This window comes from Trichoplusia ni, chromosome 11 (assembly GCF_003590095.1).
Source record: "Trichoplusia ni isolate ovarian cell line Hi5 chromosome 11, tn1, whole genome shotgun sequence".
Lineage (NCBI taxonomy): Eukaryota > Metazoa > Arthropoda > Insecta > Lepidoptera > Noctuidae > Trichoplusia > Trichoplusia ni.
Window position 1 is genome coordinate 13,461,806 of NC_039488.1, and position 26,704 is coordinate 13,488,509.

Here is a 26,704-nt window from a genome sequence, read left to right on the forward strand (position 1 = left end):
CTCAATTACTTAATAATACTAAGTAATTGTAATTTGGAAAGCGCTTGAGCTTCATTCTTCAGCGATGAATACAAACAGCAGCACAAAGTTCGAAGTTCATGAATTCGACGGAAACAAAAATATATCATTTTATCCTCATTGTTGTAATCTATTGCACTATCAGTCTATTAGTGTACACGCTGTACCGAGAAATATTACACTGATACATAAGTAAGGAACACTACTATAATTTTGATAGAGCTGTCTTTTTGAAAATCGACAGCAAATTTTCCAAGAACATATTGTCCAAGTGTGTGTATTTATGTGCAATAAAGTAATAAAATAAATAAATAAACAAATTGTATTTTAAGTTCTAGTACGGGGTGTAATTTATAACCTACTACAAAACTATTATCCACGGCTGGTCAAAGCTAAAATCTGTCTGTTATGAACTTTCGGAATCTCCCCTTCAAATGTCTCATCTCCAGATTAAAGACACAGCGCGCGGAGTCCCGCCATTTATATGAGGCAGAAAAAACATTTCAGTCTCAAAGCTTTTATTCCCTTAATGATCCAAATAAATAAGGTCTCGACATAAAAAGTTGTATAAAACATACAAAATGCTCCAATTTCTCCAACAATATCGGCACACAGCGAACAAACCCGAGCGTGCACAAATGCAACAATTACGTCATTGCACGATAACAGGCCGGTATAGTCGCCGCGTCGTCCGCCGGCTCCAGTCCGCGACCGACCCTCGTACAGGACGAACGTACCGCGCAACACACACACAAACATGGTGAGTGTTTATAAACTTTTAAACTCACGTATTTTTAATCACGTAGTAACATTATAAGTGAACTATATTTTTGGTGGCGATCTCAATGATTATGTTACGTTGGAGTATTCGGTATACCCATGTTTAGAATGCCTTGTCGAAATCTGTGAAATTCGAGCGGTCCTGTGTTTTAGTTTATAGGCTTACGTTTTTAATTTAATACGTGTTGTTATTTAATTTCCTAATTTTCAGACAACGTTTCCAGACCATAAAACTAGAATTAACGAAAATTTTAATTCATGTTTGCGAGGTATAAAGTGTTGTTTATTTATTATAATCAAGTTTATAGGTAGTCAGGTAATTAAATAATCACTTTGTTAGGTGTTTTATTGATGTCAAAGACATTATTATAAAATTGAAATAAAACATAAGATTCTTGGACGGTGGCAAAACCGTCCAGCGTAATACAGCGATACCGTCTTTCGGAAATGTCTAGAGTTTATTTCATAGAAAATGTCTGGAACGAATCAGTGTGTACTGAAACAGCTCATGTAATTGAGAGGAATGTGCATCTAATCAACGGGTAGCTATCGCCATCTGGTTGCCACTATGTAGCGATCTATTGCATTCACTGTGATCATAAAAACCATCGGCTCTATATTTAATGTATCAACACGAAAAATTGGACAAATGCACTTGAATCTAGTGAAACTGGAATCTCGTTGACAACAAACTTGGCAATAGCCAAGGACGTAAATGATGAGACCATAAATAAATCTTTTGTTAGAAAAGCTTACGCACTTTGTCTAAAAACATATGTATAAAATCTGCTATCTTTCAAAAAAATAACACTTCCAACTAAACCAACCAAACCGAAATGACTCCTAGTCTTAATAATTTGCAGCAAATATTTCTGTAATAATTTAATTTACTATTCATAGAGGGCGGAATGGTGAATTAATATATTTATTTATAATAGATAGAAAATAATGCTTTGGATAAGCCACGATAAGATTCAATTGACTAACGTTATCAAAAATACTTCTACATATGTAAATCCGCGATACTTTCCTTGCAAAGCATATTACAATTTTGAAGGCCACAGCGATAAACTTTAGGAGCATAACAATAACGATCACCAAAACACCTAGTTATAAATACTAGGTGTTTATGAGCAAAGCTAAAAATCCTCCCAAAACATTTCAAATTAACAGACATCTGCATTTACAATTAGTACCTAGTTCCACTGAATTTTCACGTTCTGCATAAAATAAATAATGCTTAAAATCCGTCATAAAATTGGGACGCGTTTCGAGGTTGACATTTTTAACGGACTATCCAGTGTTTTATAAAAGTTACTTTGGAACAAAAACAGCTGTTGTTTTTAATCTGGGAAAGTTTTCGGAGAAATTGTGCGTTGTAATGTTTGTGCTATATTGGTAGCCAATGTTGTTTTTTAGATTATTTTATCTATACACAACGCTACAGTAAAAGTAGACAGATCAACATTAGTGGTAATGACATGAGCGTTGCCAATCACAACATTCCCGTTCATAGAACTCAAAATTTCGCAATTAACATGAGTAAACACGAGAATAGACAAGGAAAAATAAAATAACGCTCCACCAGTCACAGTGGCATGATTCAATAGCTATTTTTGTGAGATAAACCCGATTCTTAGTATTTGTAATGTTTCAGTATTCAAAACAAACCGTTCACCTGTTCCATGTAAATATATTACTGGATTTATTATGATGTTGTGATCAAAGATTTATGGTATTTGCAGGGTTAAGAGGTGAATTTATTTTAACTTCTTGCAAATAAGAATTTCAACGTTTACAAAACATAGGTTCGGTTAACGTTAAGATGTTTAAAATTTATTACGAGGTATTACTACATTAAGCCATGCATACCTGCCACCATATGGGACATTTGTCAATGAATAAGATGTTTAAAAAGTACACAAGCGTTTAACAATTCCCTACTATGTAAAGATTGAGTGAATTACTATTGTTAATTTTCCATCGGGAGTTCCTCAAGGCCCACAATAAGGGCCAGTATAAACTGTTACCCAATAATTTAAATAGTCGTATAAAACTTGTATCCGACGGTTCCCTACGACCTTCAATAGGTCGGTGGGACTAACGTCTATAAACCGAGGGGCCTCTTTGCGTATCAAATTATACATGAAAGGTCATAAAGGTATATTTAGGGCAAGCAGATTGGTTTTTTAGAGGATTCCCACTCTTATTCCTTGTGTCGCGGGGGTTTCACAATCATCCCAGTTAAAGATACATTGCAAAGACATCTAGATTTTGACACAAGCATTCGCGGATCACACAAGTGCTTGTCCTACGCAGGGATCGAACCCGAGACAGGTCGCGCGCGCGCTGGGTTTGGCGTGGTGAAATTAACTAACAGACATTCGTAATTTTTCGGAAATAATGATTGATGTTACCAACATTTAATACAACCGTTAATAGTGGGATACCCCTAAAATTAATGAACTGAAACAAAGTATGCTGGATCCTGATTGTGTGTGCAATATTGGAAAAAGTCAAATCTGAATCATAGTACATATCTATATTTCTATTTAAATGTTTTGTAGTCATGAGTAATATAATACGTGTACTGTCAGATTAGATAAAGCCCCCATTTTGTAATCTACGATTTTGATGACATTTAATTGTGAATGTTTATAATGCTTTTTTTACATCAAATGGGCTTGTTTAAAGAAGCTTATGTCAAAATAAGTTTTGTTTTAAAAAAGATTGGATTGCTTTTCTTGCTTTGGAATCAAAGTTCCCGAAAAGATATTTACTTACAACGAATTAAAACGCGATGGTGTTTTTACCGGAGCTTTTGGACACCATTCAGGTCTATCATGAGACTCGCTCCATGTCATGTCAAAATATTTTACGCAATAAACATTAGGCTGTCAAAATTTCTGCTCAAACTGAAACCGGGAAATGGATCAAGATTTGCTGAAAGACAAACAACACTGCAGGCGAAACTGATATAAAAGATCGGAAAATATGAAAGTTAATAAACCATTCAAAACCATTTAAATCATATTGGTCCTAATAGTTACCTCAAACCTAGCCATCGAAGTTACAGCAATACCATTACACCGCCTAATAAAGATTTACGATCCCAACAAGTTTCACTAATAAGAATAAATGAATGTATTATTTGATTAGTTAGACGTGTTGCATGGAACTGCATTTTACATTAATTTTGCTCGCGTGTATAACCTAATGGAATGACATTATTTAATCGCGTTAAGTATTAAAGTGCACGCAAACTATGAACCGCTTTGTATTCAATTAAATATAGTTCTTTTTTTGCACCATTCAAGTTCGAAAAAATATTTCTACTTAAACATGATAATACGTTATTTTCCTATTTTTTTTTAAACAGTTTTCTGCAATGCATTTGTGCATATTATACTACCTACCTATACCCTATTTTTCAAAAACTGCACCTAAGATTACGTGACACCACCTGACAGCATGTCAATAGTTTATTTATCATATGACACCTGCTTTGTCAACTCGCATCTCGAAGCTAAAGATAGTAATCGATAAATACATACTGATCGCCAATGTGTCTCTCACGATTTTCTTCTGTCAATGAGGAAATGCAAATTTTAAGAATAGTTAGTAGCTTTGTACTATAATCGTGTTAACTGTTCCATGTAGGTTATGAATAGTAATTGTGGACTATTCCAGGGTAAAAAATACCCGCCAACGTTCGTATTGCACGAAATTAAAGAGCTAAAGTCAAGAAACTTCAATGCTTCAGCATGTGCATACAACAGAGTTACGGTATAATAATAAAATACACCGATATATAAAATATAAATTACCAAGTCAAAAGGAAAACGACATCACTGTAATAAACAACAAAATTAACCATAAAAATGTGAACAAAAAAAATAGGACTCCATAAATTGCATCGCGAGGGATTTTCACAAACATTCAAATGAAATGCTCCTGAAACCCAGGACTAAGAACAGGCATTCATGGCATTCATGGAAAACACATTTTTTTGTACAAGATCGAACCCGGGACATCAGTGACCCACTCGTACCGTAGAAACATTAGAACATATATCACACGAATTAATTCCAAAGCCTGGCAACGATCCTTGCTCACCTGTATTCGTTACACAACCATTTAAACGTATTTATCATATAGCTGTGACGGGTATCTCGAAGCATCGGTCGTTGTCCGTCGCAATGGCAACATTTCACGAGCATTACGATCGCGTTACCGGTATTCACTAGTATTCTGGAGATAAATCTGTAGTGTCAGGATCACTGCCAACATCATTGGACGTGATGAAGTGGGTGATATAGAGTTACAAGTCTATTGGGAGAAATGGGTTAATTATCAAAGTTGCTGAGCGCGATGATATTGCAATTATTATTTTAGAAAATAGTGCAGTTGTTTCAAATTTATTTATAATCAAATTAAAAGGAAACACAAAATATAATATTGATTAAAAATGTGTACAAGAAAAGGAGTTTTTTTTTTAACAAGAATTCAGAAAACCACGATTTTAACGGCAAACTTTCCAGTTTATTTTGTTTTTCAAGCTAAAAGTAGAGCATGTCACCGCTTTTACGATAAGGATCTAAATGTCGTGGTATCAACTGTCAAGGACTCGAGACATCAATAGGTACTTAATTAACCGAATACTTGGAGTATCACGCGATCCGTGAATCCGATTATCATACATTTCAACCTCAGAGGCACCAAACAACCTACCTGACGGAAAATATAAGGCACGGTGTCATTTGGAGCTTATTTTGTATTTCAATAATTGTAGAGTTCAGCTAATAGGTGAATTAGAAAATGAGATAGGAGTACCTACATTAACTCTATATCTATATCTAAGGACTAGAATAAATTCTTACGCTTTTGTTTTAAAATTTTACGCTAGGTTTACTAGTACTTGGTTTTAACACTAGGTACGTCTTATAAACAAGGCAGGGATCATCAAATCCCGCGCCAGCGAAAGCGATGGAAGCGAAAATATCGTACGTATCCCACCAATAATTCCATGATAAATATTCAGGTGTTGGCGGTATTGCCAACAGCGGCGCATGACTAAGTGTTGTACAAATCCGCGGCGGACGGTGATGCGTGTCTATTATTGTTACAATTGTGTTCCATTGGTGTCGTGTGGAGCACGTATTCTGGAATACGTTTACTTGCGATTTCGTCTGCGCGTGCCGGTCGCTTGACATTCGCTGTCGTCGCGACCTTCGTCGAAGGGTGACCCATGTTTGTAGAGCTTTCGTACAGATCTTACAGAACCTAGTTTTAAGGTATATTTATATTGAAGTTAATCGATTGTTCCGGTTAGTAACTGACTCTGTTCGAAAAGATAAGATAAACAATTCATTATCCGGTTCATGTGACATGTCGATGTAACCTTTAATAACATCGAAATCAACTTTATGGCTTTCAAATGAACTAAATTAGCGAAGAAAAAAATACATTTAAACAGCTGAATATCCATGAAAGTCGATAGATTAGATAATGTGATAAGATAAATAAAACTGCGTACCCTAATGGTAATGGCAATTGAGAAAGCAATAAAAACTAAAATGACATCAATATATCAGAGGCGTGCTTGTAGAATTAATAGGCCTGAAATACACGAAGAGAAAGCAATTTAGATAGATAATTTTATGTAATGCCTATATGAATACCTAGTAAACAAGTAATTGACAGAGATATATGTAAGCTATGCACGAGCATACCGACTACTTATGGAACATTAAGAACAAGTTGAACAGGTCACCGAGCATACACATAGAACGGTTACATAACTTGGCCACTAATGACAAAATACGATACAAGCATAAACAAAGAGAGTCTACACAATGATGAAAACTATTTCAAGAATTAAAAAAAAAACATAGGATTTATTTCTTCATTACCAATGTCTAAATTTCTCTGTCTGTAAAAATAGCGGGGTTTGTGTTCACAGCGAACGATAAACATAATAAAACTATAAATACAACGCAGTCGCAGATAGTGATGGGACAATGTGTGACAATAACACTTTCTAGTGTCATTCGGTTGGCAAAAAGTTACAAAATTATTTTGACGTCATTGTAAACATGAAATTGCATTGCAAGGTCATTTCAGGACCGTAACAAAGAAAGGTGAAGACTATTTTGACAATGCTGACCAACTAGAGACGTGACATAGATTTAGAAGCTAAACTTTATATCCCAAGGGAAAAGATTATTTTTGACAATGCTAAAAAACGAGATATTAAGAGACATGACGTTGATTTATATGCTTTACTATCATAATATGTCATGGGAAAGTCTCCTTAATATTTCACACAAATATTCAAATTCAAGAAAAGACAAAGCAGACCTAAATCCTTCCTCATTTCAAATGCATACTACATTTTGGAAAACACACAGCGATTCGTCATAATCACTTAAGTGTTTTAATGATATGTTATTTTACATGCTAAAAACTGACAAAAGAACTGTGGGAACACTTAAACAAGTCAATCAGTATAATTTTACGAAGGTGCATGACCTTTTTAGAAACCTTGTTTATAGTGAGTAGTGGATAAAACAATTACAATAGGACATCATTAATATGACAAAGATACTCTATGATGAATGGTTCAGGAGGTTGGTAGCGGGTAATTAGAAACACCCACGATGTTTAGTCATTAGTTATTAATTTATTGTTTTTGCGTGATGTTAGATCTGTATGGTGTTGTTCCGGCCTTTAGGAGTTCATGTTCAAGGTTAATCATTAGTTAGCTCTTGACTCAGTATCACGTGGTTTTGTGGAAGGAGGTTATGGATTTGCAACGTTATGCTTGATAATGAGACGTGTCAAGTAATCATTCTCTTATATATAAGAATGAATTGCTGAGAAAGGCCGAACCGATTTGGCTAATGTGAGTCTTGAAATATTAGTAGCAGTCCAGGGAAGGTTCTAGCTTTTTTTTATTAATTTGAAAAAAATGCGCCAAGGACTCAAAAAAGCTGTGAAATAACCAAGAGATCAGGCACTACACGGGAGAAATCGCGGGAAACAGCTAGTCTCTTAAGATAATAATTTAAAATAAATGTTGTATAGTCCCGAGTTCACGACTGAAGAGGATACTATTTTCAAAATATAGACCAAAATATTAATAAAGTTTGGTTATAAACAACTACTAATTTATATTACGATTTTAGTTTGTATAAGACACAGTTATAAATGATTCACGAATTTAGTGTTGGTTGTATGTAAATGTCTGACATTAGCATAAATATCTCGTTGATATGAACACTAATGTGTGAGGAGAATAGTCTTGAATAAATATTTATATTAGCTATTGATTAATAATATTCATAAAGTTAATATTTGATACATTATAAATCAAATATGCATGGTTTACGTTTTTTGTTGTCTTTATATATTTATCAGGTTTCTAGGCGAAAAAAACTAAGAAAGATTAATAAACTAGACTTCGAGAATTCAGATTTAGGATCTGCTTTGTAATTATGATATTAATGAAAACCTAGCATCACGTATGACGCTTTGACCTCACATTCAAACCATTGCAACGGTTTTGTGGGGCTTAACTTATAACATACTTATCTGTGTGGAATAAAGATTTTATAAATAATAATATCTGTCTCAACTACAAATTTTCCAAAGTCGGTCAAACAATACTCTTCGTGGAATGTATAGTTTATTCTACATGACCCCGTAGCTTTCGCATTTAGTACTTTATGGTATCGTATTGGGTACTACAAATCAATGAGCCAAAAAATTACAATTTATTTAATAGCTATTATAGCCAGCGACAATAAAATCGAGATAAAATTATGATGACCGGATGATGCATACAAATGACAAGTACGCACGTATACGTAGTGCATGTCTTTCAAGAGAATGTGTTAATATTGTAACGATTGGATCCAAGGTAAATTGTTCATCAGATGCACTATTTAGAGTGCGGTCGTCATTTACAATGCATCCCACGCACAAACTATTTCAGATTTCGAGATTACTGGCAATTTGATTGTAGCACTGCAGTCAGAAATTAGAGATGAGTAAAAACTCTTTGGAAAGAACGAAATTCGATCTACGGCTAGACAAAGTAGCAGTTACTTGTTTCCGAATTTAAATTAAATGAAGCTCTAAAGCTTTGTTAGCTGCACCAACGTTTAGACTTAAGAGTTCGATAGCATATAGTTCAATATGGTCGAGTGGCGTACGTGCGTACGCCACTCGACCATATTGAAGGTTTCAAGGTGTCGCTGGCTCTGAGGTCCCGGGTTCGATCCCCGGTCGGGTTAATGTAAAAATTCACATTTCTACATTGTCTCGGGTCTGGGTGTTTGTGGTACCTTCGTTGTATCTGAATTCCATAACACAAGTGCTTTCGCAACTTACTTTGGGTTCAGAACAATGTATGTGATGTTGTCCGCATTTATTTATTAAAAAATATATATATACTAAGTATATTTAAAATAATATTACAAAAGTTTAAGCTTTAAATGTCTTACAGTTCAACGCTAAACTGTAGTAAATTATAAGGGAATTAAACCCCACAATTATAGTTTGATTTAATGGAATATTCACCGTTGTGTTTACAGATTAACGTAACAGCAACAATGAAACTTTATAATAAACGGAATTAAACCGAGATATCATGACGGCACATCACTAGATACACATTCGTGAGGCCGGCGTTTACAATGCGACCCACGCGTGAACTATTTCAGCCATCCAGATTATAGCATCTATGTATTGCAAGGGCTTCTGATGAAGGTCACGAGACTGTGATAGCTATCTTGTCCTTTATTGTACTAAATATTGTTGCAGTTCATAATAATATGTTAAAACAATCTTTTGATGGAATGAGGAAAACAAGAGAAAATGGAAAGCGTCACTTTTTTATTCCTTAATTCAGACAAAGCTATGTAGTTGATGGTCAAGTAAGGACTACCATTAAAAGAAAGTCTTTGCAAAATAAATGTGAAGATAAGCAACGAAAATGATTTATTTTAAATATTTATCTCAAATTAATAATTGGCGTCACGTTTCAGTAGCCAGTATATTACATCGCGTGAAGATTTACGAAGTCTTACAGAACTAGCTAACGTGGGAGTCGCTGCGCGGTCATAAGAGTTAAAAAAAAAACAAATCTAAATAAAACTGCGCATAGATTTATTATATACACCGAAATACGAAAATTTTATGAGCAAAATTATAGAAGTGGAAAAAGAAAAATCACTTTAGGGGTCCAGTAAAATGGATCAGATGATTAATATCACGATTTTTCCACTAGTAGTTTTCAAGGATCAATGCATATTCTGATCATTTTTTATAGTGTGGTCCTTAAGAGAAAGGCGAAAAATATATCATTAACTGCCGTCGTCTACTCTACTCGATTGTCAGAAATAGGGTAATGGCGAGTAAAAGGGTCACCAAAAGAGAAAACAAATTTTATTACCTGTAAAATTAACAGACGAGGGAAATTTGGAAAATCCCGCAAAACGACTGTTAAACTACAAAGAAGCTTATAAAATTACATTTATATCCAGACAAACAATCTGGTCTAAATTTGGATTTTATTTTATAGTCCATAAACTCTGGATTTTAATGTTGGATTGAAAGTTGTAATTTTTTTGATAACAATTATATTCGCAGTAAGCTCGGTAATTTAAGCTCGTTCCTTTAAAACGCTTGATCTTTTGAAAATCATATACAAACGAGTTTACCCATATAGTACAATTTTAATTAGTTTAATTAATATCCTTAAACAATATGTAACTTTATTCGACCACAGCCCAAAGACAAGGAAAAAAAGTAGTATCGATATATCAATAATAATAATACAATTCACGTAATACAATAATTTAATAACAAAACAACAACATTTGAGATTTGTTATCATTGATAACCGACTTTATTGTTATGGCGTATTATAATAAAACATTTATTATTTTTTTCGCATCATTGCACGCATAAATACATTTATTTACATTCAGCTATAACTTCCACATATTTCCAACTCAAACAATCGAAATGTCATGTCAGCTAAACAAAAGCTGAATACATACATATGTTCCGATATTACCATTAAAGGAGAGGAAAACCACAGCATGCTTCTTAAATAAAGGTACCTGATTATGCTAAACGGTGGCATTATGTCTCGATCGTAACGAGTACAGATCAACGCATTTTCCTTATCGATTTTCCTGTGTAATCCATTCGATATCTACTCGATACTAGTGTAAACACCGCTCTAATGTAATAGCTCAAGTGCCCGACTTATCTAGCACGTTATTATTGTACCTCTGTTATTATCTGTTAATTTCCACATACGTTGAACGAGTTTCTATGTTACCAATTCTGGTGGAATTTCATTCTTGAATTACTAACTATTAAAAAAAAAAACTATTAAAAAAAAGGAGCGACTCAATGTCCTCCGCATTGAGTCATTCCTTAATCTAATCGTTTTATCATGGGAGGTCGGTCAGAAATGTAAACTTTCATGAAACTAAAAACAAGTAAAGATGTTAGTATTTGAAATACGAGAAACAAATTATATGCAATTATAAACTGGCAGTAAAATAAATCAATATTAAAACATCATTGACATTCATACTAACGACTCAATTTCACGGCTAATTAGCTAAACGATTAATTATTAAATGTTCGCCGCGTGAACAGCAAACGTAACGTAACGTATAGTATCTGATGTAGTTGTTTATAAACAATAAGGCAATTATTAGTATTCAAGTTTCATAATATTGCCTTCTTCGTCGAATCTTGACTAATATAAATCACGATTAAACCATAAAACCAATGCAAAGTTAAGTTGCTGGCGACTTAAGTAGGCTAATGTTGTGATTTTAGTATACCCGGTAACCACGGCAAAACCACTGTTCGCAATGTATAGCAGGTTCGATCCCTGGGAGTCCTGAGTCTGCGTGTCTTTGAGCCTGTGATTTGACCTTAGACTTTTGTGTTTTGTACCTTAGTGCGCGAAAGAGTAATGGAAAAATAGTCGATTGAGGTCATAAACATGACTAAACATAAATTTTAAAATAAAATAAAAAAGCAATTAGTCATGGGTAAAGTCAAGGTCATTATTGAGCAATCGCTGACTATCGAATATCGATTTGAACATAGCTAATGTTGAACACATTGTTTACAAGATATTAATGCGTATAACAAATTGAGGGCCTTAATCAAGGTTAGAGGCATTAGCCTCGTTCCTAGAGCTAAAACTGATATGATAGTAGCGATAGGACTCATTTGAACTGCGTAGGTGAACCTTATGTACCTAGTAATAAACTAGTAGCTTGTCATCGATAGTATATTCAAAATGAAACATGATAATTTTCTTTAGAAAGCTGTCGAATACCAAATGATCCTTACGATTACTAAAAGAACAGCAAATTGGAATAATCTAATTGTATAACGTGTAATACCTACTGATTCTGAAATAAGGAAGGATTATAACTGGAACATAGCACTTGATTCAACACTGAACCAAGTACTAGGAAGAACTGCCAACTAAACTGCCATCACAGCCAAAAACAATAACTTTAATATTTTATGACAGTACTAACATTTAACACCACTCTAAATACGTCGTCATAACAATATATTGAATATAGAAATCGTTTAATAATAATTCAGTAGGCGCCCGGACGACTGTTGGCATCGAACTGTTTATTATGGATCCCCACAGTCCATAACTTACGTTAACCAAAACACATCCAAAGGACAACGTGTATTGAATACCTGGCCAAAAATCAAACGAAAACATGTCTTGCATGTCGGCATCCTTTCATACCTAAATCAGTCGAGTGGTGGCGCGAAACATTTGACACGCCGCGTCCTTACCGGGGCCCTTAGCGCCCAAAATAGCGGTGAGACAAGGAAAGCATAAACAAAAGAAATTGTCTGACGAATATAGACGGTCGCCCTAAAACCGAGCGACAATTAATGCCGAATCGCCTTGACCTTGTGAGCGCCCTACATCCCAATTGGTAGGGAGTGTGGTATCGGCGAAAAGATTCCAGACATTAATACTAATCTCAAAATACCTTGAAGACAACTCTATAATGACACGTAATTATTAACATCATACTGTAGAAGCTGATCTATAGATACTGAATAATTCTTCATCGATATGGTTAGGCCACATTATGACGAAAATAAGCAAAGTGGTAATTCCATCTTCAAAATATTTCCTAAAATGGTCACCTTTAGGACCTAGCTCCTACCCCGATGATAGCTGGTCAAAGGACGTGTCGCAAGAAAGAGCTACACCGGCTAGCTAAAAACACAACCTGAGCAATTTTTGAACCTTTTTGGGATAGATACTCAACAAATTATGGCAATAATTTTCAGAAAACCAACGCAATCATATAATTCTTTTGTTATTTAGTGTATACAAGTATTCGTTTTGATATGTGTGAACTTTCAAACAATGCAGTATGCACGATTAGGTTTTCGTGGTGAAGGTCGCGCTCGTGATCTCCACAGAACCAAATATTAGTATTGGATGCAGATATTTGTTTCAAATGTAAGATTTATGTGTTAACAAACCCGCGGTATTCCAGGAATTCTAGTGTATTACGTTATTTTAAACATAAAGGTAAAAATATTTTAAATATAGAATAATTGTAATACAGAGCACTGTGTTGGAGGTTTTTCCATACGATATTACAAAAAATAGGAGAGTGGACACATAATTGACACACTAATTGACAGGAAGAAATCCAACGTATTAATTGTAATGAGTAATGAAAATAAAATTTACATGCAATAATAAATTCCAATTACTCACATATTTTCTGAAATGTACGACGTAACTGATAATTGAATTAATAGTAATGTCCTCATAACGAATTTTCGAGGAAACATACCTTATTATTTATCGGTAATTCCTACTTGAACTTCGAAACTGTCAATTATCTCGTCATACTTATTATGTTTTATTTCAGTATTAGTCATAGATAGGAAAGAGTGGTATGAACACATTTCAATAAACAATCAAATCAGCCAATCAAAAGCATTTACAAAAAGGACGAACACGCACCAAATGCCTCTACATTAAGACCACACTGCAATTGCCGGCATTGCCCTTGACATTAATTAGAAGCTTTGCAAATAAAGACTTGTTACATAACATAAAGTATGACAAATGTTTGTCTACGTGACGATTCGCCCACTTCTTCCGTACTCCTCGTGTCGGGTTTGTTCCCATCGGGTGCATTAGCAATGCCAATTTAAGCATTACCAAGTTTATTTAACATGTACAAGTAGTAAGCTATCATGGCAGATAATTTTATGGACGATGACATCAGGTTAAAATATTCTTTATTTTGTGACGTCTTTGGGTGTGTACCTTGCGACTAACTTGAAACCTGATGTATTCAAATTAATGAATTTATACTGTTTAGTATATTTTGCGTCAACTTTGGTTTAAAAACTATTTTGATTTCAAAATTGGTTCGGAAATCGCTGATTTAGATATCAACAAAATGATATTATTATCACATAATAAAAGTCACAATAGTCATTATATTAAGACTATTAAGTTCTATAAAAACAAATAATCCAAAGCCGATTTCAAACTACCAAAACAGCAATCCGTCACACCAAACTTATAGCCACATTCAAACGAAACCTCGACAAAAAATGACAGCGGATACAAACGTGCGTCCGTATCGCGTATGTTCGAAGTTTTTATATTGTTGACCAAATAGGGAAAGCACGGAACGGGACGAATCATGAGCTCTTATCGAGTATGTCGTATGATGTCATAACTTAATTTTAATCAAACGGTATCCGAGTTATCGGCGTTTATCGCTCTGTGCATTCAACGTCCAAGGTGAATGCCAGGTGATCCGTTTCTATTATTATGGTTATTTTAATAGTATTAGTTTTACGAAGACTTATACGAAACTGATTATAATTAGGCTATATTCATAATTTTCCGAACAGCTTTTTTATTGTACCTAATCGTTTTAATGGGCATCCTGCAACTTGTTTTACTAATTGATTTGTAATATACCGAATACTCCAGTCGGCTAACAGTCAATAAATTTTAAGTATCTGAGCTAAACAATTAATATGTTACTTTGAAACACTTCGACGTACTAACAAATTATCAGTAATAAAATGTAATTAATATCGTTGCAAAATTTTATCTTTACTAATATTATAAATGCGAAAGATTTCTGTCTGCCTGTCTGTCTCGCATTCACTCCAAAACTACTGAATCGATTGAAATGGAAATTTGGAAACTTTTATGGAATGGACCGTTGCTTGGAAATTTGGCTTAAATATTGCCAAAAAGAATGAAGTACGTGCACAGCGGGTTTTGGGTATTTTGTATGTCCGTTTGGACCAAAGCGCGCTGTAAACTAAAGTCCAAGCGGACGGAGTCGCGGACAGCAGCTAGTAGAGAATATCTTGATCCTTCACAACGCTTGCCAAATTGATATGTTTTGCATACATCACATCATACGAGCACAATAGTAATGTAATTGTTTATATTGTTACAGTCTACCAAAGTGGAAGCCCCCGCTGTCTGCAACAGCTGCAATGCCGTCATCAGTGGAAGAGTAAGTAACTTATCATTGTTATAAAGAAAAGTCAAACTACCGACTTATTTATGAATGTCTATTATAATGGTGTGTTAGATGGCCATGTGATTCTACGTATGGATTAGAATCCACAAAAGTTTTTTTGGCATTACAGGAAGGATATCAATGTGCTTTTTCGAAGTTTTATGAACTCTCTAAAATATTCTGAGATACCACTGAAATACATCGTGAACCAAACTAGATTTAAAACATTGCCAGCCCGCAGTGAACTGGCATGGAGATAAATGCTCAAACTTTCCCTATATGGGACATTTATGGTTGATATCCTCACTATAGAGTGCTGTCTCGCTTCCACAAACAGCCCTGTTTCAATAGTGTGATGATGATGATGTAAATGCACTGATTTGTTATAAGTGGTGAAGTATTCCTGTCCATCACTGATAAGCATTGATACGATTTTAGTTGTGTCATATTATATCATGTTAAAATGTTTCTGGAAATAGATAGCCCGTATAGTTGACCCGGTTTAGCTTGTATTTATTTGGACGAAGGTTATTATAGAAATAAAGTTTCAACAGGTATTTTCTGCTAAGACATTCTTTCGATTTTTCGTATTCTTTAGCAAGTCTAGAAGCAATAAAATAATCTTGAAGGAATATTAAAGCTAAGCATGTATATTGTGTCAATTATGAGGCTAAAATTTTCATAAAAAAATCTTAAGTTATCAATCAATCTTAATGATATTAACTAATACATGCTCTTCCTAGAATCACCATCAACTGGTTATTTGAATTAATAAGACTGATAGTAAACAACAAGCGACAATAGTAACACATGCTAGTTATGCGGTCAGTCCGGTCAAGGCGGGAAGGACGTCTGCTATGCAGCTAATAGCGACAGGAAACACGGAGAAAATAGATATAGCTATAAATATAAACGCAACGACTTGTATATTTTATAAGAATTTTCTCAAAACTGTTCTATAAGTAGCTTCAATAAAATATATTAACATAACTGCAAGAGTGTGGAGATATTAAGAGGATAGATAAAATGCAGTACATCTTTCGGTAGCTAATAAGTTCACAATCAATTTATAAATTGTCGTCAATCAGGGACGAACATGACAGATCATCTAGCAAGTAAAACAAAACGATTCAGAACAGCAATGAATAAATCTAAAATTAAAATTTACTTACAAAATAAACAAAGGAATCTAAAAACAGAAAGTCTGTCAAGAACAATGCCAGAGGTGAAGTTAAAAATAGCCCGAGAAGATGAAGACTTTCCAGTAAAAGAGAGGAATTCTTAAAACCACAAGTTCACGGTATATGGGCATCGATATAAATACGTACACCACGTGGTTAAGCGTGAACGTTAAAATAGACACCGTGTTACACAATTTTACATAAACAAAACACGTTGTTCGCTGGACTTTGAGATAGAGGGAAGTGTTGCTTTGAGTACTCGATCAGAATAAATCTTCAATTGTTTATGAACCATTTAATTGAATGGAATTACTTCGTTTATAGTGGAACATATGCGTATATCGTCTAGTTTTTAGTAAGAAGACAATTATAACAGCCGAAATTTTGAAATTCCGCCCTAAAATTACATATGAGCCTTCAGGTACTTTCCTCCCTTCTGCATTTCATATCGCATCCAAAATGTTGTAGGCAAGTTAAATGCTTGTACCAAATTCAGAAGTTAATCAAAGTGACACAGGTTTCATTTCGTCTTTAGCTCTTACGACTACTACTATCCTCCGCATCAAATTTACCCCTTGAAAGAAAATACATAGTCTAACAAACCGCACCATTACTGTAATAACTAATCATGTCCTCTTTATCCACAGATAGTAACAGCGTTAAACAAGAAGTGGCACCCGGAGCACTTCACGTGCAACACGTGCCGCAAGCCCATCGACGGCGCCAAGTTCCACCAGCACGACGGCGGCGTCCACTGCGTGCCTTGCTTCGCCGCTCACCACAGCCCCCGGTGCCATGGCTGCGGGGAGCCCATCACTGATGTAAGTGGCGACTTATAAGTTTCATTATACAGGACAGGAGCTTTGTGCCAATTTCTTGAGCCTATACGACAATGTGTCGTCAGACGTCATGTCGCTAGATGGAACAAAGTTATAGGCCACTTTATAGGGTGTAGGCCGAGTATGTGAAGGGCAAGGGATAGGAAAAATAGCATAAGCGACGGGGAATGAAATGCCGAGAAATATTTTTTTTTGATTTTGATGACGATAACTCGAAAAATTTACGTCGACAAAAATGAATCATTTGAAACGTCGGAATCTTGGATAAGTTTAATGTGATATGTGGGCAATATTTCACAAACCCTAAAAAGTACATTTAGATAAAAATCAATAGTAATTTTACAACATAACAGGCATATCCATAGAAAGCCAACAAAGCAGTGAGTTATACCAATAACTGGGTGTTATAATAAATTTTCGTCGAGGTGCGAGATATTCACACATTCACATATTTATTGACGTTAGATAAACACAATTACAGTGGTGATGACCAAGTTTCGCAAGTTCCGTTGTATTAATAGGTTGATTTGAGAGTTTCGAGATATCAAGGTGAATTTCGAGGTGTCAAATAAAATGGTATTCGAATAAAAGAACAGTCGCGAAAAGCTGACAAAGAATATTCAGCAATTAATTTAAGACGGCGAAAGAGCCGGTTAGCCTAATCAACAATTAACGTAGAGAAGTGACACCTGCTAGAAAGTACGACAATGCTCGGTCTCCTAATGTAACAGTGTATCAGATTTGCCTTTAAAAGGTTGCTGAAGTTTTGAATAGAAGCAAGCATGACAGCATAGCATACAACGTCACTGCCACTTCGCGAATTTCCTGATACCCAGTGCAGTGCAGTGTGCAGATAATCTTGACCTTCAGGTGACACGTCAAACACGATAAGCACGTAATCCTGAACGATATGGCTTTTCATTCAGATTGCACGTCATTCAAAACAAATGCTTCTACGAATTCAAAAGACAGATAACATATTGGTTCCTTCTTGTAAGACGCTCTTGAAACTTCAAACAAAAAATTGAAATTGAACATAGTCTGGTCGAAAAACAATTGCCGAGTTTTTGTTTTGGTAATTATCCTTCTTGGAAATGTTTAAATAATCAGAATAATACAAACATTGCGAAAATTAAAACATACAATTTCATTAGCATCAAGATAATCCTGCGATTTATTTGCATGAATTTTATAATAATCACAAATATTGCATAATGCAAAGCCAACGACCGTATAGTCATTAGCTGAGTTCCACATCTCCAGCAGATGATGACTAGGTGCAGTGACGTCACGGCAGCCATATTAAGGCTTCGGAGGCTCGCCCACGACCCACTAATATAGACACAACCAAATTATTCTACTCCGAAGACATAAAATATGAAAATTTTGATAGCAACAGCGCAATAATAGTAGTTTCGTATGATCTAGAAATGAGGATTGGAATGAATCATAGCGCCACACATGTTGAATAACTTGAGTCTGTTTGGTGTGAATTACTCATGGTCGAGATAGTCTAGCCTTATTACGAGCGAAGGATGCTTGTACATGTATTTTAGGTCTGTCATATAATTAACTTTAGTTATGACCGTGTTAGGGACGAACGTGGAGATGAAGAGGGGATAAAATTAGGTTTGTTTGTACCAGACTACACATATGTAGGGAAAGGAGGGTTTCTTTTTCGGATGGGAAACGATCAAAAGAGTGTAAAATTTCTACTGACTTAAACCCACCCATGTTCCTTCCTTTGCCCTTCGTGTACCGGGGCCACGGTAACCCCTTCGGATAATCCCGCTGCCTCGGAAAGGAGGGATAGCCTCCTGTTCATGTTACTTGATTCTATTGAGGATGTTTACTTGTGTACTGGATAGGTTATGGGTTACGGATTCATTGTTATTTTTTCGTCTGTCGACAAATACTCAATGCCTTGTACGAGCATCATAGTAAGTTCAGATTCCGAGGTCATCTCAGGTCTTGGCTCCATAATAAGGAGAATCACTAGAATCATGAGTCAAACACGTTAACACAAAGTTTTTGTCAACGTTTTTTGCAGTTTCAATTGATTCATGAAAAACAAATTATTTGAATTAGTCTTGCTTCTGTAGGTACTGCGTGGTTTCCTTATGAACAGGTAAATACAAATTGATGTTTCTTGAATCATGGTAGTGGGTATTTTTGGGGTTCCATACAAAAAGGTGCAAACGGAATCCTGAATCAGGTGTCTGTCAGTCTGTCACTAGGCGTGGAGAAGGAAGCCTTGCTTAACCTGGCAGATGTTAGGTTAAGCAAGGCGCTTGTCACGGTCATTTATTTAAAATTGGTCAGCCAACCGATATATAATCTTAAGCCTATTTGTATGGAGCCCTTAGAGTAGCGAGTCCTACTCAAATTCGACCGATTATTATGGTCTTCGTGTGGGACATTCAATGGAAATTCTGAGGCTGGAAAAAAAGGCCCCATACCAAAGATGTCTAGATAATTAATATTTTAAAACATATTTTACTTCATTATTAAATTCCTTAGAGATTACGTTCATGGCCTCTTGTTTAAGTTACGTAAGAGCTATTCATCTACGTATAGTAGCCCGGCTATTATTCATAGGTATACTGACATATGTTATACACATACACCCAATACTGAATCAATAAAGGAGCTGATTTACTTCAAGTGGCAATTGTCTTAAACCATTAAATACTGTATCCATAAATTGCAGAGTTTAATATTCATTGTTTTGTGCATAATAGTAAGTCCTAAGTGGGAAAACACCCAACATCAATTAAGTTCTTAAGTTATTGCAAGGAAACGTTAAAGTTTGTATTGGCATAGTCTTGTTTTCGACATTTATTCGGTTCTCAATAAGTCCTGCAATGTACCATATAATATGTAATATCGAACCAAACAGCTCAAGAGCTATGAGTGTTATTAGCGTTCTTGATAGAGCATAGTTCAAACTTGTTCCACTGCACGAATTGGCGCTAGTGTCGGGTTCCAGTAAACTGAATTTCAGTTTGATTAAACCGCCACGTCTTAAAGTAATGTTATTCTGGGTTGTGGAAGTGTGACAGCGCAATACGATGCGTAGAGCGGTCCCTGTTCTACATTAGCAGTACAATTACTTTAAGACGAAGTGGTAGACTAGCAGAACTCGGTTCTAAAAGGAATTAAATTAGCCTACAGTTCGAAAAAGGCAAACAGATTGAAATAGATTGAAAAAGCCTAAATTGCCACGTTTTTAATGTTATTCCATTAAATTTTATCAAAATCGGTCCATCCATTTTCATAGTTGTAAATTGCATTGCCTTCGCATTAGAGAAGCTACCCTAAAACTTTATGCCTGCTAGCTTATCGGGAAGTGCCTCAAAATCGTGTAGCAAAAATCCAACCGGAACGAAAAACAAACAAGAAAAGTGAGTGTATAAAACCGTCTGAATAAATAAACATAATTCCTTCCATCGCAAGAAAATATAAAAACGCTAGTTAATTTGCACATAATGATTAGCACTTGAAACAATTACAAAAGAGTCGTTTTCCTAGGCCGGCCGGCGTCTAATTAGATAATGATGTATCAACGCGGCGGGCGATCTGACGCGCGTTCTATTAATAATGCAATCAATGCTAATTGTTTTGATTTAAGTACTCCTTGCTTTTGAATTGTTGAAGCTTTTATACGTTAGTGAAACTGTTTATTTTCTTGCATATTCACGGATTTGACTGTTACATACATGCATGTATTAATTTTTATGTGCAATTTATATGCTCTGAGTTAGGCAAAGGAATAAAGATGTTGGTTTCGCTAGTTTTTCGTCTTTATAAACACAAGTGGATTGTACAAGAAGTTAAAAATTGATTCGTCCATATTGGACCTGAACTATGCACCTTTGCGTAAATTAATCTGACTAAGTAAAAGAAAACAAACAAACAACCCATAATCAAAATACAATAAGACGGAATCCATCAAAAACCTTAAAGATACATGTCACGTAATCTATTACCATCTTCACTCCTGAGTGTTGACACACAGCGGGACCTTTGAGAAGGACGTCACCTATACGGACGGAACAGCAATGTGACCCCAAGGTCGACACTACTCAGGTTTGGCAGGTTGCCACAGCTTAGTCCACACCTGAATTGCTAGAGGGTAATGAAAACAAAGAACACTTATATCCTCATACGATACTAGAGTTATACATTTTATACAATTTGTAGCTACAATAGACACTAGACATGCACTTTATTTTTATGGGACTAGCCCGCCAAGGCTCCCCATCCTTGCTTCCCTTGTAAGCCAAGATCTGCAATGAAACTATAATTGCCACCGAATCACGCCAAGGCAACGATTAATTGTCTCAGAAACCGCAACGAAATTAGATTGTAATACATAATAGCAAAACAAGTATATAATGGAAAATAACCGTCAATTTCCTGACAAGAATACCTAAGGGGAACGACGACCACACGCTAAGCCATTAATAAATGATGTTAATAAATTCGAGACCAATGAACTTATCCATCAATTTAAGGGGAAACCCAGTTTAGACTGTAATTGTTTCACATGTTGGACACCACGGTGATTTTTGCCGAAGACAATCATTTGTATGTTGTAAATATATTATAATTTTAATTAAAGAAACAAAAACAAAAGGCAATCGCCCTGCAGTAGGACATACAGAGGCTATTAAAATTTGTCTGGTGTTGCCATAAACATACTCGTAATAACCAATTGAAACCCAAAAGGTGGTTTGAAAGAGACGCGTCATTTTCATTATACCGGCCATATAACACAAAATATATGTATATACGTATAAGTAAATACTGTGACGTGTCGTGATAAAGGCCAGATGAATCAGAGCGGTCAGGGTCTTCCGCAAACCCTTAAATGGTCCGAAGTAGCGAAAGTATATTTGTCATCGGTTGCCACCCACACTGATAACGTCTGATATGAAATTATATGGACGAAACACTAATTATCTTTTTGGAATAGCTTTAGTTAACCTAATGACAATATGAAGTAGATATAATTGTGGGAAAAAAATCATAATCTATTTAGTTAGGCTACAGAGTAGCTCCTTTTCAACGTCAAATAATTATGATTCATGTTATGTACAGAGCACCCCGCATAGCTATCACTTCACCAGTTTTTAAGTGCTATGTATAAGAAACGGCGCAACGAATTCCGCAGCATAGCACGCTGTTGCTTCTTTTATAATATTGAAAGAGACTGTAGGTACTGCAAAAACTACCGTACTGTGTCTAGATGCAAAACGGATAACCACGACCAAATAAATGCCAGTAGTGACTTACATATCTATTGATGTCACAACCAATGTATCTCAAAGTAAATAATTCCAGTCAACACAATACATTATGAAACCGATAATGATTAACTGCATCAATAAATAACGATACACGTTTAGTAAGTGCTTGTTCTGTAAACAGTTCATGCGAGTTAGTGAAGCGCGACACAGGCTAATCAATGAGAATAAAAATGACAACACTAATGACTCATCTTGGTAGCGTCTTGATTTTTTGTGCCCATTAATTTGGTAACTTGTAATCAAATAAGTTATATTTATATGTATTCAAGATTTGTATACATATATCAGAAGTAATTATTAAAACAAAGATAAGAAGGTTTAAAATCAATTGTAAATCATGATGTCTTATATCCTTAAAAATAATATTCTAAGAAACTTCCAAATTTTGCGCAGATATTAACTCAAGATATTCACAAATTGCATCGGATCCTTCTATCTCGATATTAATCTGAACACCTTTTTCGAAAACGATAATTAATCTTAATGCCTTTTCGGAACAGTAAATCAGATACCTGCTACCTGGCAAGCCAGAAATCTAGACTAAATTCCCTCTACATCTAAACCGGTCAGTAATCGGAGCGCCCCACAAAACAATAGCCCCATCAGTCATGGTCACCATCGCGCCGGTGACATCACCACGAGAAAAATAACGCGCCATACACTTACTTTGTTTTAATTGGATCACCGCTTTATCTTAGTTGATGCTATAAAATTAACACCAGCAACGTTATATGCTAGATGCGAATATGTTTAAGTGTAGTTTTATGGGGTTACAGTTCAATGACTCTACTGAAATGTGGATCGTAAGAGGATTATATTGTAATGGTTGATTAAAGAATTGAATTTAACAATATAGGCAGAACAATAAAGGCAGAAATTTATGTACGTAGCCTTGGAATAAAACTGGGACCAAAATGCCGATGACTGGAAGTCATTGGGAGTTTGTAGAGGGACACATCAAATAACGTTTTTCCTAAATGGAGACAAGGCACAAGGAAAGAAGAATACTGAACTCAACGACGACACGATAAAAACCCTTTTACAATAAAATATTGCAATTTTCTTTTTTTTTACATTCATACTAAAGCACTTTATATTTGTATTGTAGCGCGTGATCCAAGCGCTGGGAGTGTCGTGGCACGCTCACCACTTCGTCTGCGGCGGATGCAGAAAGGAGCTTGGAGGTGGCGGTTTTATGGAACAGGTACGAGCATCTTTTAATACTAGATATTCTTTTTCAAAATGATTTTATAAATCTGTCAGCTACCCAGCCTCCGTCTCTTGTATTCATGTATCAATGGGCTAACTGATACCCGTGAAAAGACGTAGGTATGCCAACCCAAGACCATACCTGAAAGATGCAGAGGCATCCGAGCGATGTTAAGACACTTTTGGTAAGCAAATAAGGACACAATATTCTAACTATCTTTGATGTCGCTTCCAGGCTGGCAGGCCCTACTGCTCAGCGTGCTACGCAGACAAGTTCGCGGCGCGTTGCCACGGCTGCAGCAAGCCCATCACCGACAAGGCCATCATCGCACTCGACGCTAAGTGGCATCGCGATTGCTTCACTTGCATGGTAAATATCAACACTGTCTTTTAAGACACCTTCTTCTTACAAAATATTTGAAGGAAATCTATACTCCACGTACAAACCCCTGTATTAAGGGATAACGAAAGTATTGAACAAAACCGACGATGTTCATCGGTTAAGCCAAGTTTGCATTTTACTGAAATTTGAAAAATGAAGTGATCTAACAAAAATTTTGAAACGAGAATTTTTTTGTTTGTATGAATAACACAATTTTATTTTACAACACTACTAGGTAAATACTTATTTTTAAAATATTTAACCCTTTGGAAAGTGTTCGAACCACGTTTAAACCCGGTTTACTAAAGTAAACGTGGTTTTAAGTATTGACATATTCTTAATAATATACTACCTAAATGTTGTGATTAACACCAAGCAGCGCCACCTACAGCGCGTTTTCAATCTATGTAAGAACCAACACACACCAAATTTATCCAAATCGATCCAGCTGTTACGAAGGATTTAGGTGACAAACACATGTGCCGAAGACTTATACATGTTAAGATGATCTCAAAACGAGTAATACATATTCCACTTACAGAAATATTAAGAACCTCTTATATGACGAAGCCCAATGTACGCACACACAGGTATAGAACAAAGTTAGCAAGCATTATAACATTAGAAGCCTCGCTGTTAACCAAAGCTAAAAGGCAAAACAATGGTTAGCCTGCCCATCTTAAGAAGAGACGAAGAAATACTCACTTAGTTACATAACACAGTCCCTGCCCGCTAGCTATCTCAAAATAGGAACAAAATTGAGCTTTTATAATACCTTACATTTTAAAGCTCATCTAATACAAAATATTTGGCAAAATTTAATGGCTGTCAAGATATTTAGAAGCAAAAACAGAATCGGCATTTTATTGAGTTTTTCCCACCTGCTAAATTGAATATGTGCTTGAAAATGCACCGCGCGCACCGCGCTCCTATCCGCAAATAAATGCACATGCAATAAGAGTTTTTTAAATGACGCATATCACGAATTTCCGCAACATAACGCCTGATTATATTAATAATAAATAACAAAGGCCTATAACTAAAATAGATTTAAAAATTACATCGATGATTTATATTTCTACTAATATTACAAGAAGGTAAAGTTTGTATCGTTATTATGTTATCCGCATACACACTATTATTAGAAAATACTGCCACTTCACACAAATAAATATATTTATGCTCATTTAAAGAGTTACAGGTTTCATTAGAACTGTTTTACTCATAATAAATTCATCTTCTTAGATAAAGTTTTACTCACGCGTTAGCTTGACTAACTAGACGGGCTAAGACTAATTAGCTTCAAAAATACTAAAAGAATCTTGTGAATGTTTCAGAAATGCACGAACCCAGTGACCGACGCAACATTCTCCGTGATGGACAACAAACCTCTTTGCGGCAAATGCGCCTAAAGCACGCACACACTTATATTTATTCACCCATCGAGTAGCCACGAGTACGGAGCTTTATTTAATGCTTCTCAAAGATTTTATAATTTTAACCTTAAAAGCTACGGGATAAGAGCGATTTTAAAGTAAATAAAGTTTTAAGGTGCCTTGTACAATTTTGAACTGTTGATAATAATATAATTATGATTCCAAAGTTAGTCATTGTGTAATTTGATAGATATTCTTACTTTGTCTGTCTTTTGCATTTACTTAATTATTAAAGTGTTGAATCGCTCAGCCATATTGTCTTTGAGAACGCAATTTAAATGCTAAAATATAATAATAACGTAGGTTTTACGGAGTTACAAAGTTTTAAAAAGATACAGCAGTTATATGACAGTATTTATAAGTAACACACATTTTTCATTATTCTTTATGACGCTGACCAACTTTTGGAGTCAAAAAGGTTTGGTTCAGTCCAAGTTATGTGCCTTAACTATCCGGCTGTATGTGAAATCATGAGACAAACCACAATACTTGCCCACTGACATCTTACGGGGCACTTTTGTATTGTCGAATCACCACAGCCAATCAGAGAGCTGCGCGTGCGAGTACCGTGGACAATTGACCAATAAGAACATTGTATTTTTCGCACACGCGCAGTATATCTAATTTAAATTTACGGCCGGATGGAACACAGCTAAGTGCGCAAGTCCAAGTGGAGTTTGTGCAAATCTAAGCAAAAAATTAAAACATTTTAAATTGTTGTAAATAATTGTATTTAAATTTAATAATAGTGCTGTGATGCTTTTGGGCTTTCGATTGTATTTATTCATTTATATATTAAAGTATTCACATGTTAAAATGAGCTAGATTTTATACGCTTTTCCGAAATGGTTATTTTTCCAATAAATTATTAAATTTTTGTTTTGATGATATTGGCATTTTATTTTAGCACCTGGTCAAATAATTTTCTGTCACGTAGACAATTCATC

General features: G+C 35.3%; 2 protein-coding genes across 7 annotated transcripts in view; one reads left to right on the forward strand and one right to left on the reverse strand.

The window, feature by feature from the left end:
* LOC113499027 overlaps positions 1–26,704 on the reverse strand; it is a 47,623-nt gene that overhangs the window by 12,441 nt on the left and 8,478 nt on the right. The window lies entirely within an intron of this gene.
* On the forward strand, positions 673–26,642 carry LOC113499031 (transforming growth factor beta-1-induced transcript 1 protein). The gene is made up of 6 exons (XM_026879356.1): positions 673–778; positions 15,333–15,392; positions 17,227–17,400; positions 23,839–23,934; positions 24,175–24,309; positions 25,659–26,642. Exons 1-6 carry the CDS (start codon positions 776–778, stop codon positions 25,731–25,733), a joined length of 543 nt encoding a protein of 180 aa, XP_026735157.1. The 5' UTR covers positions 673–775; the 3' UTR covers positions 25,734–26,642.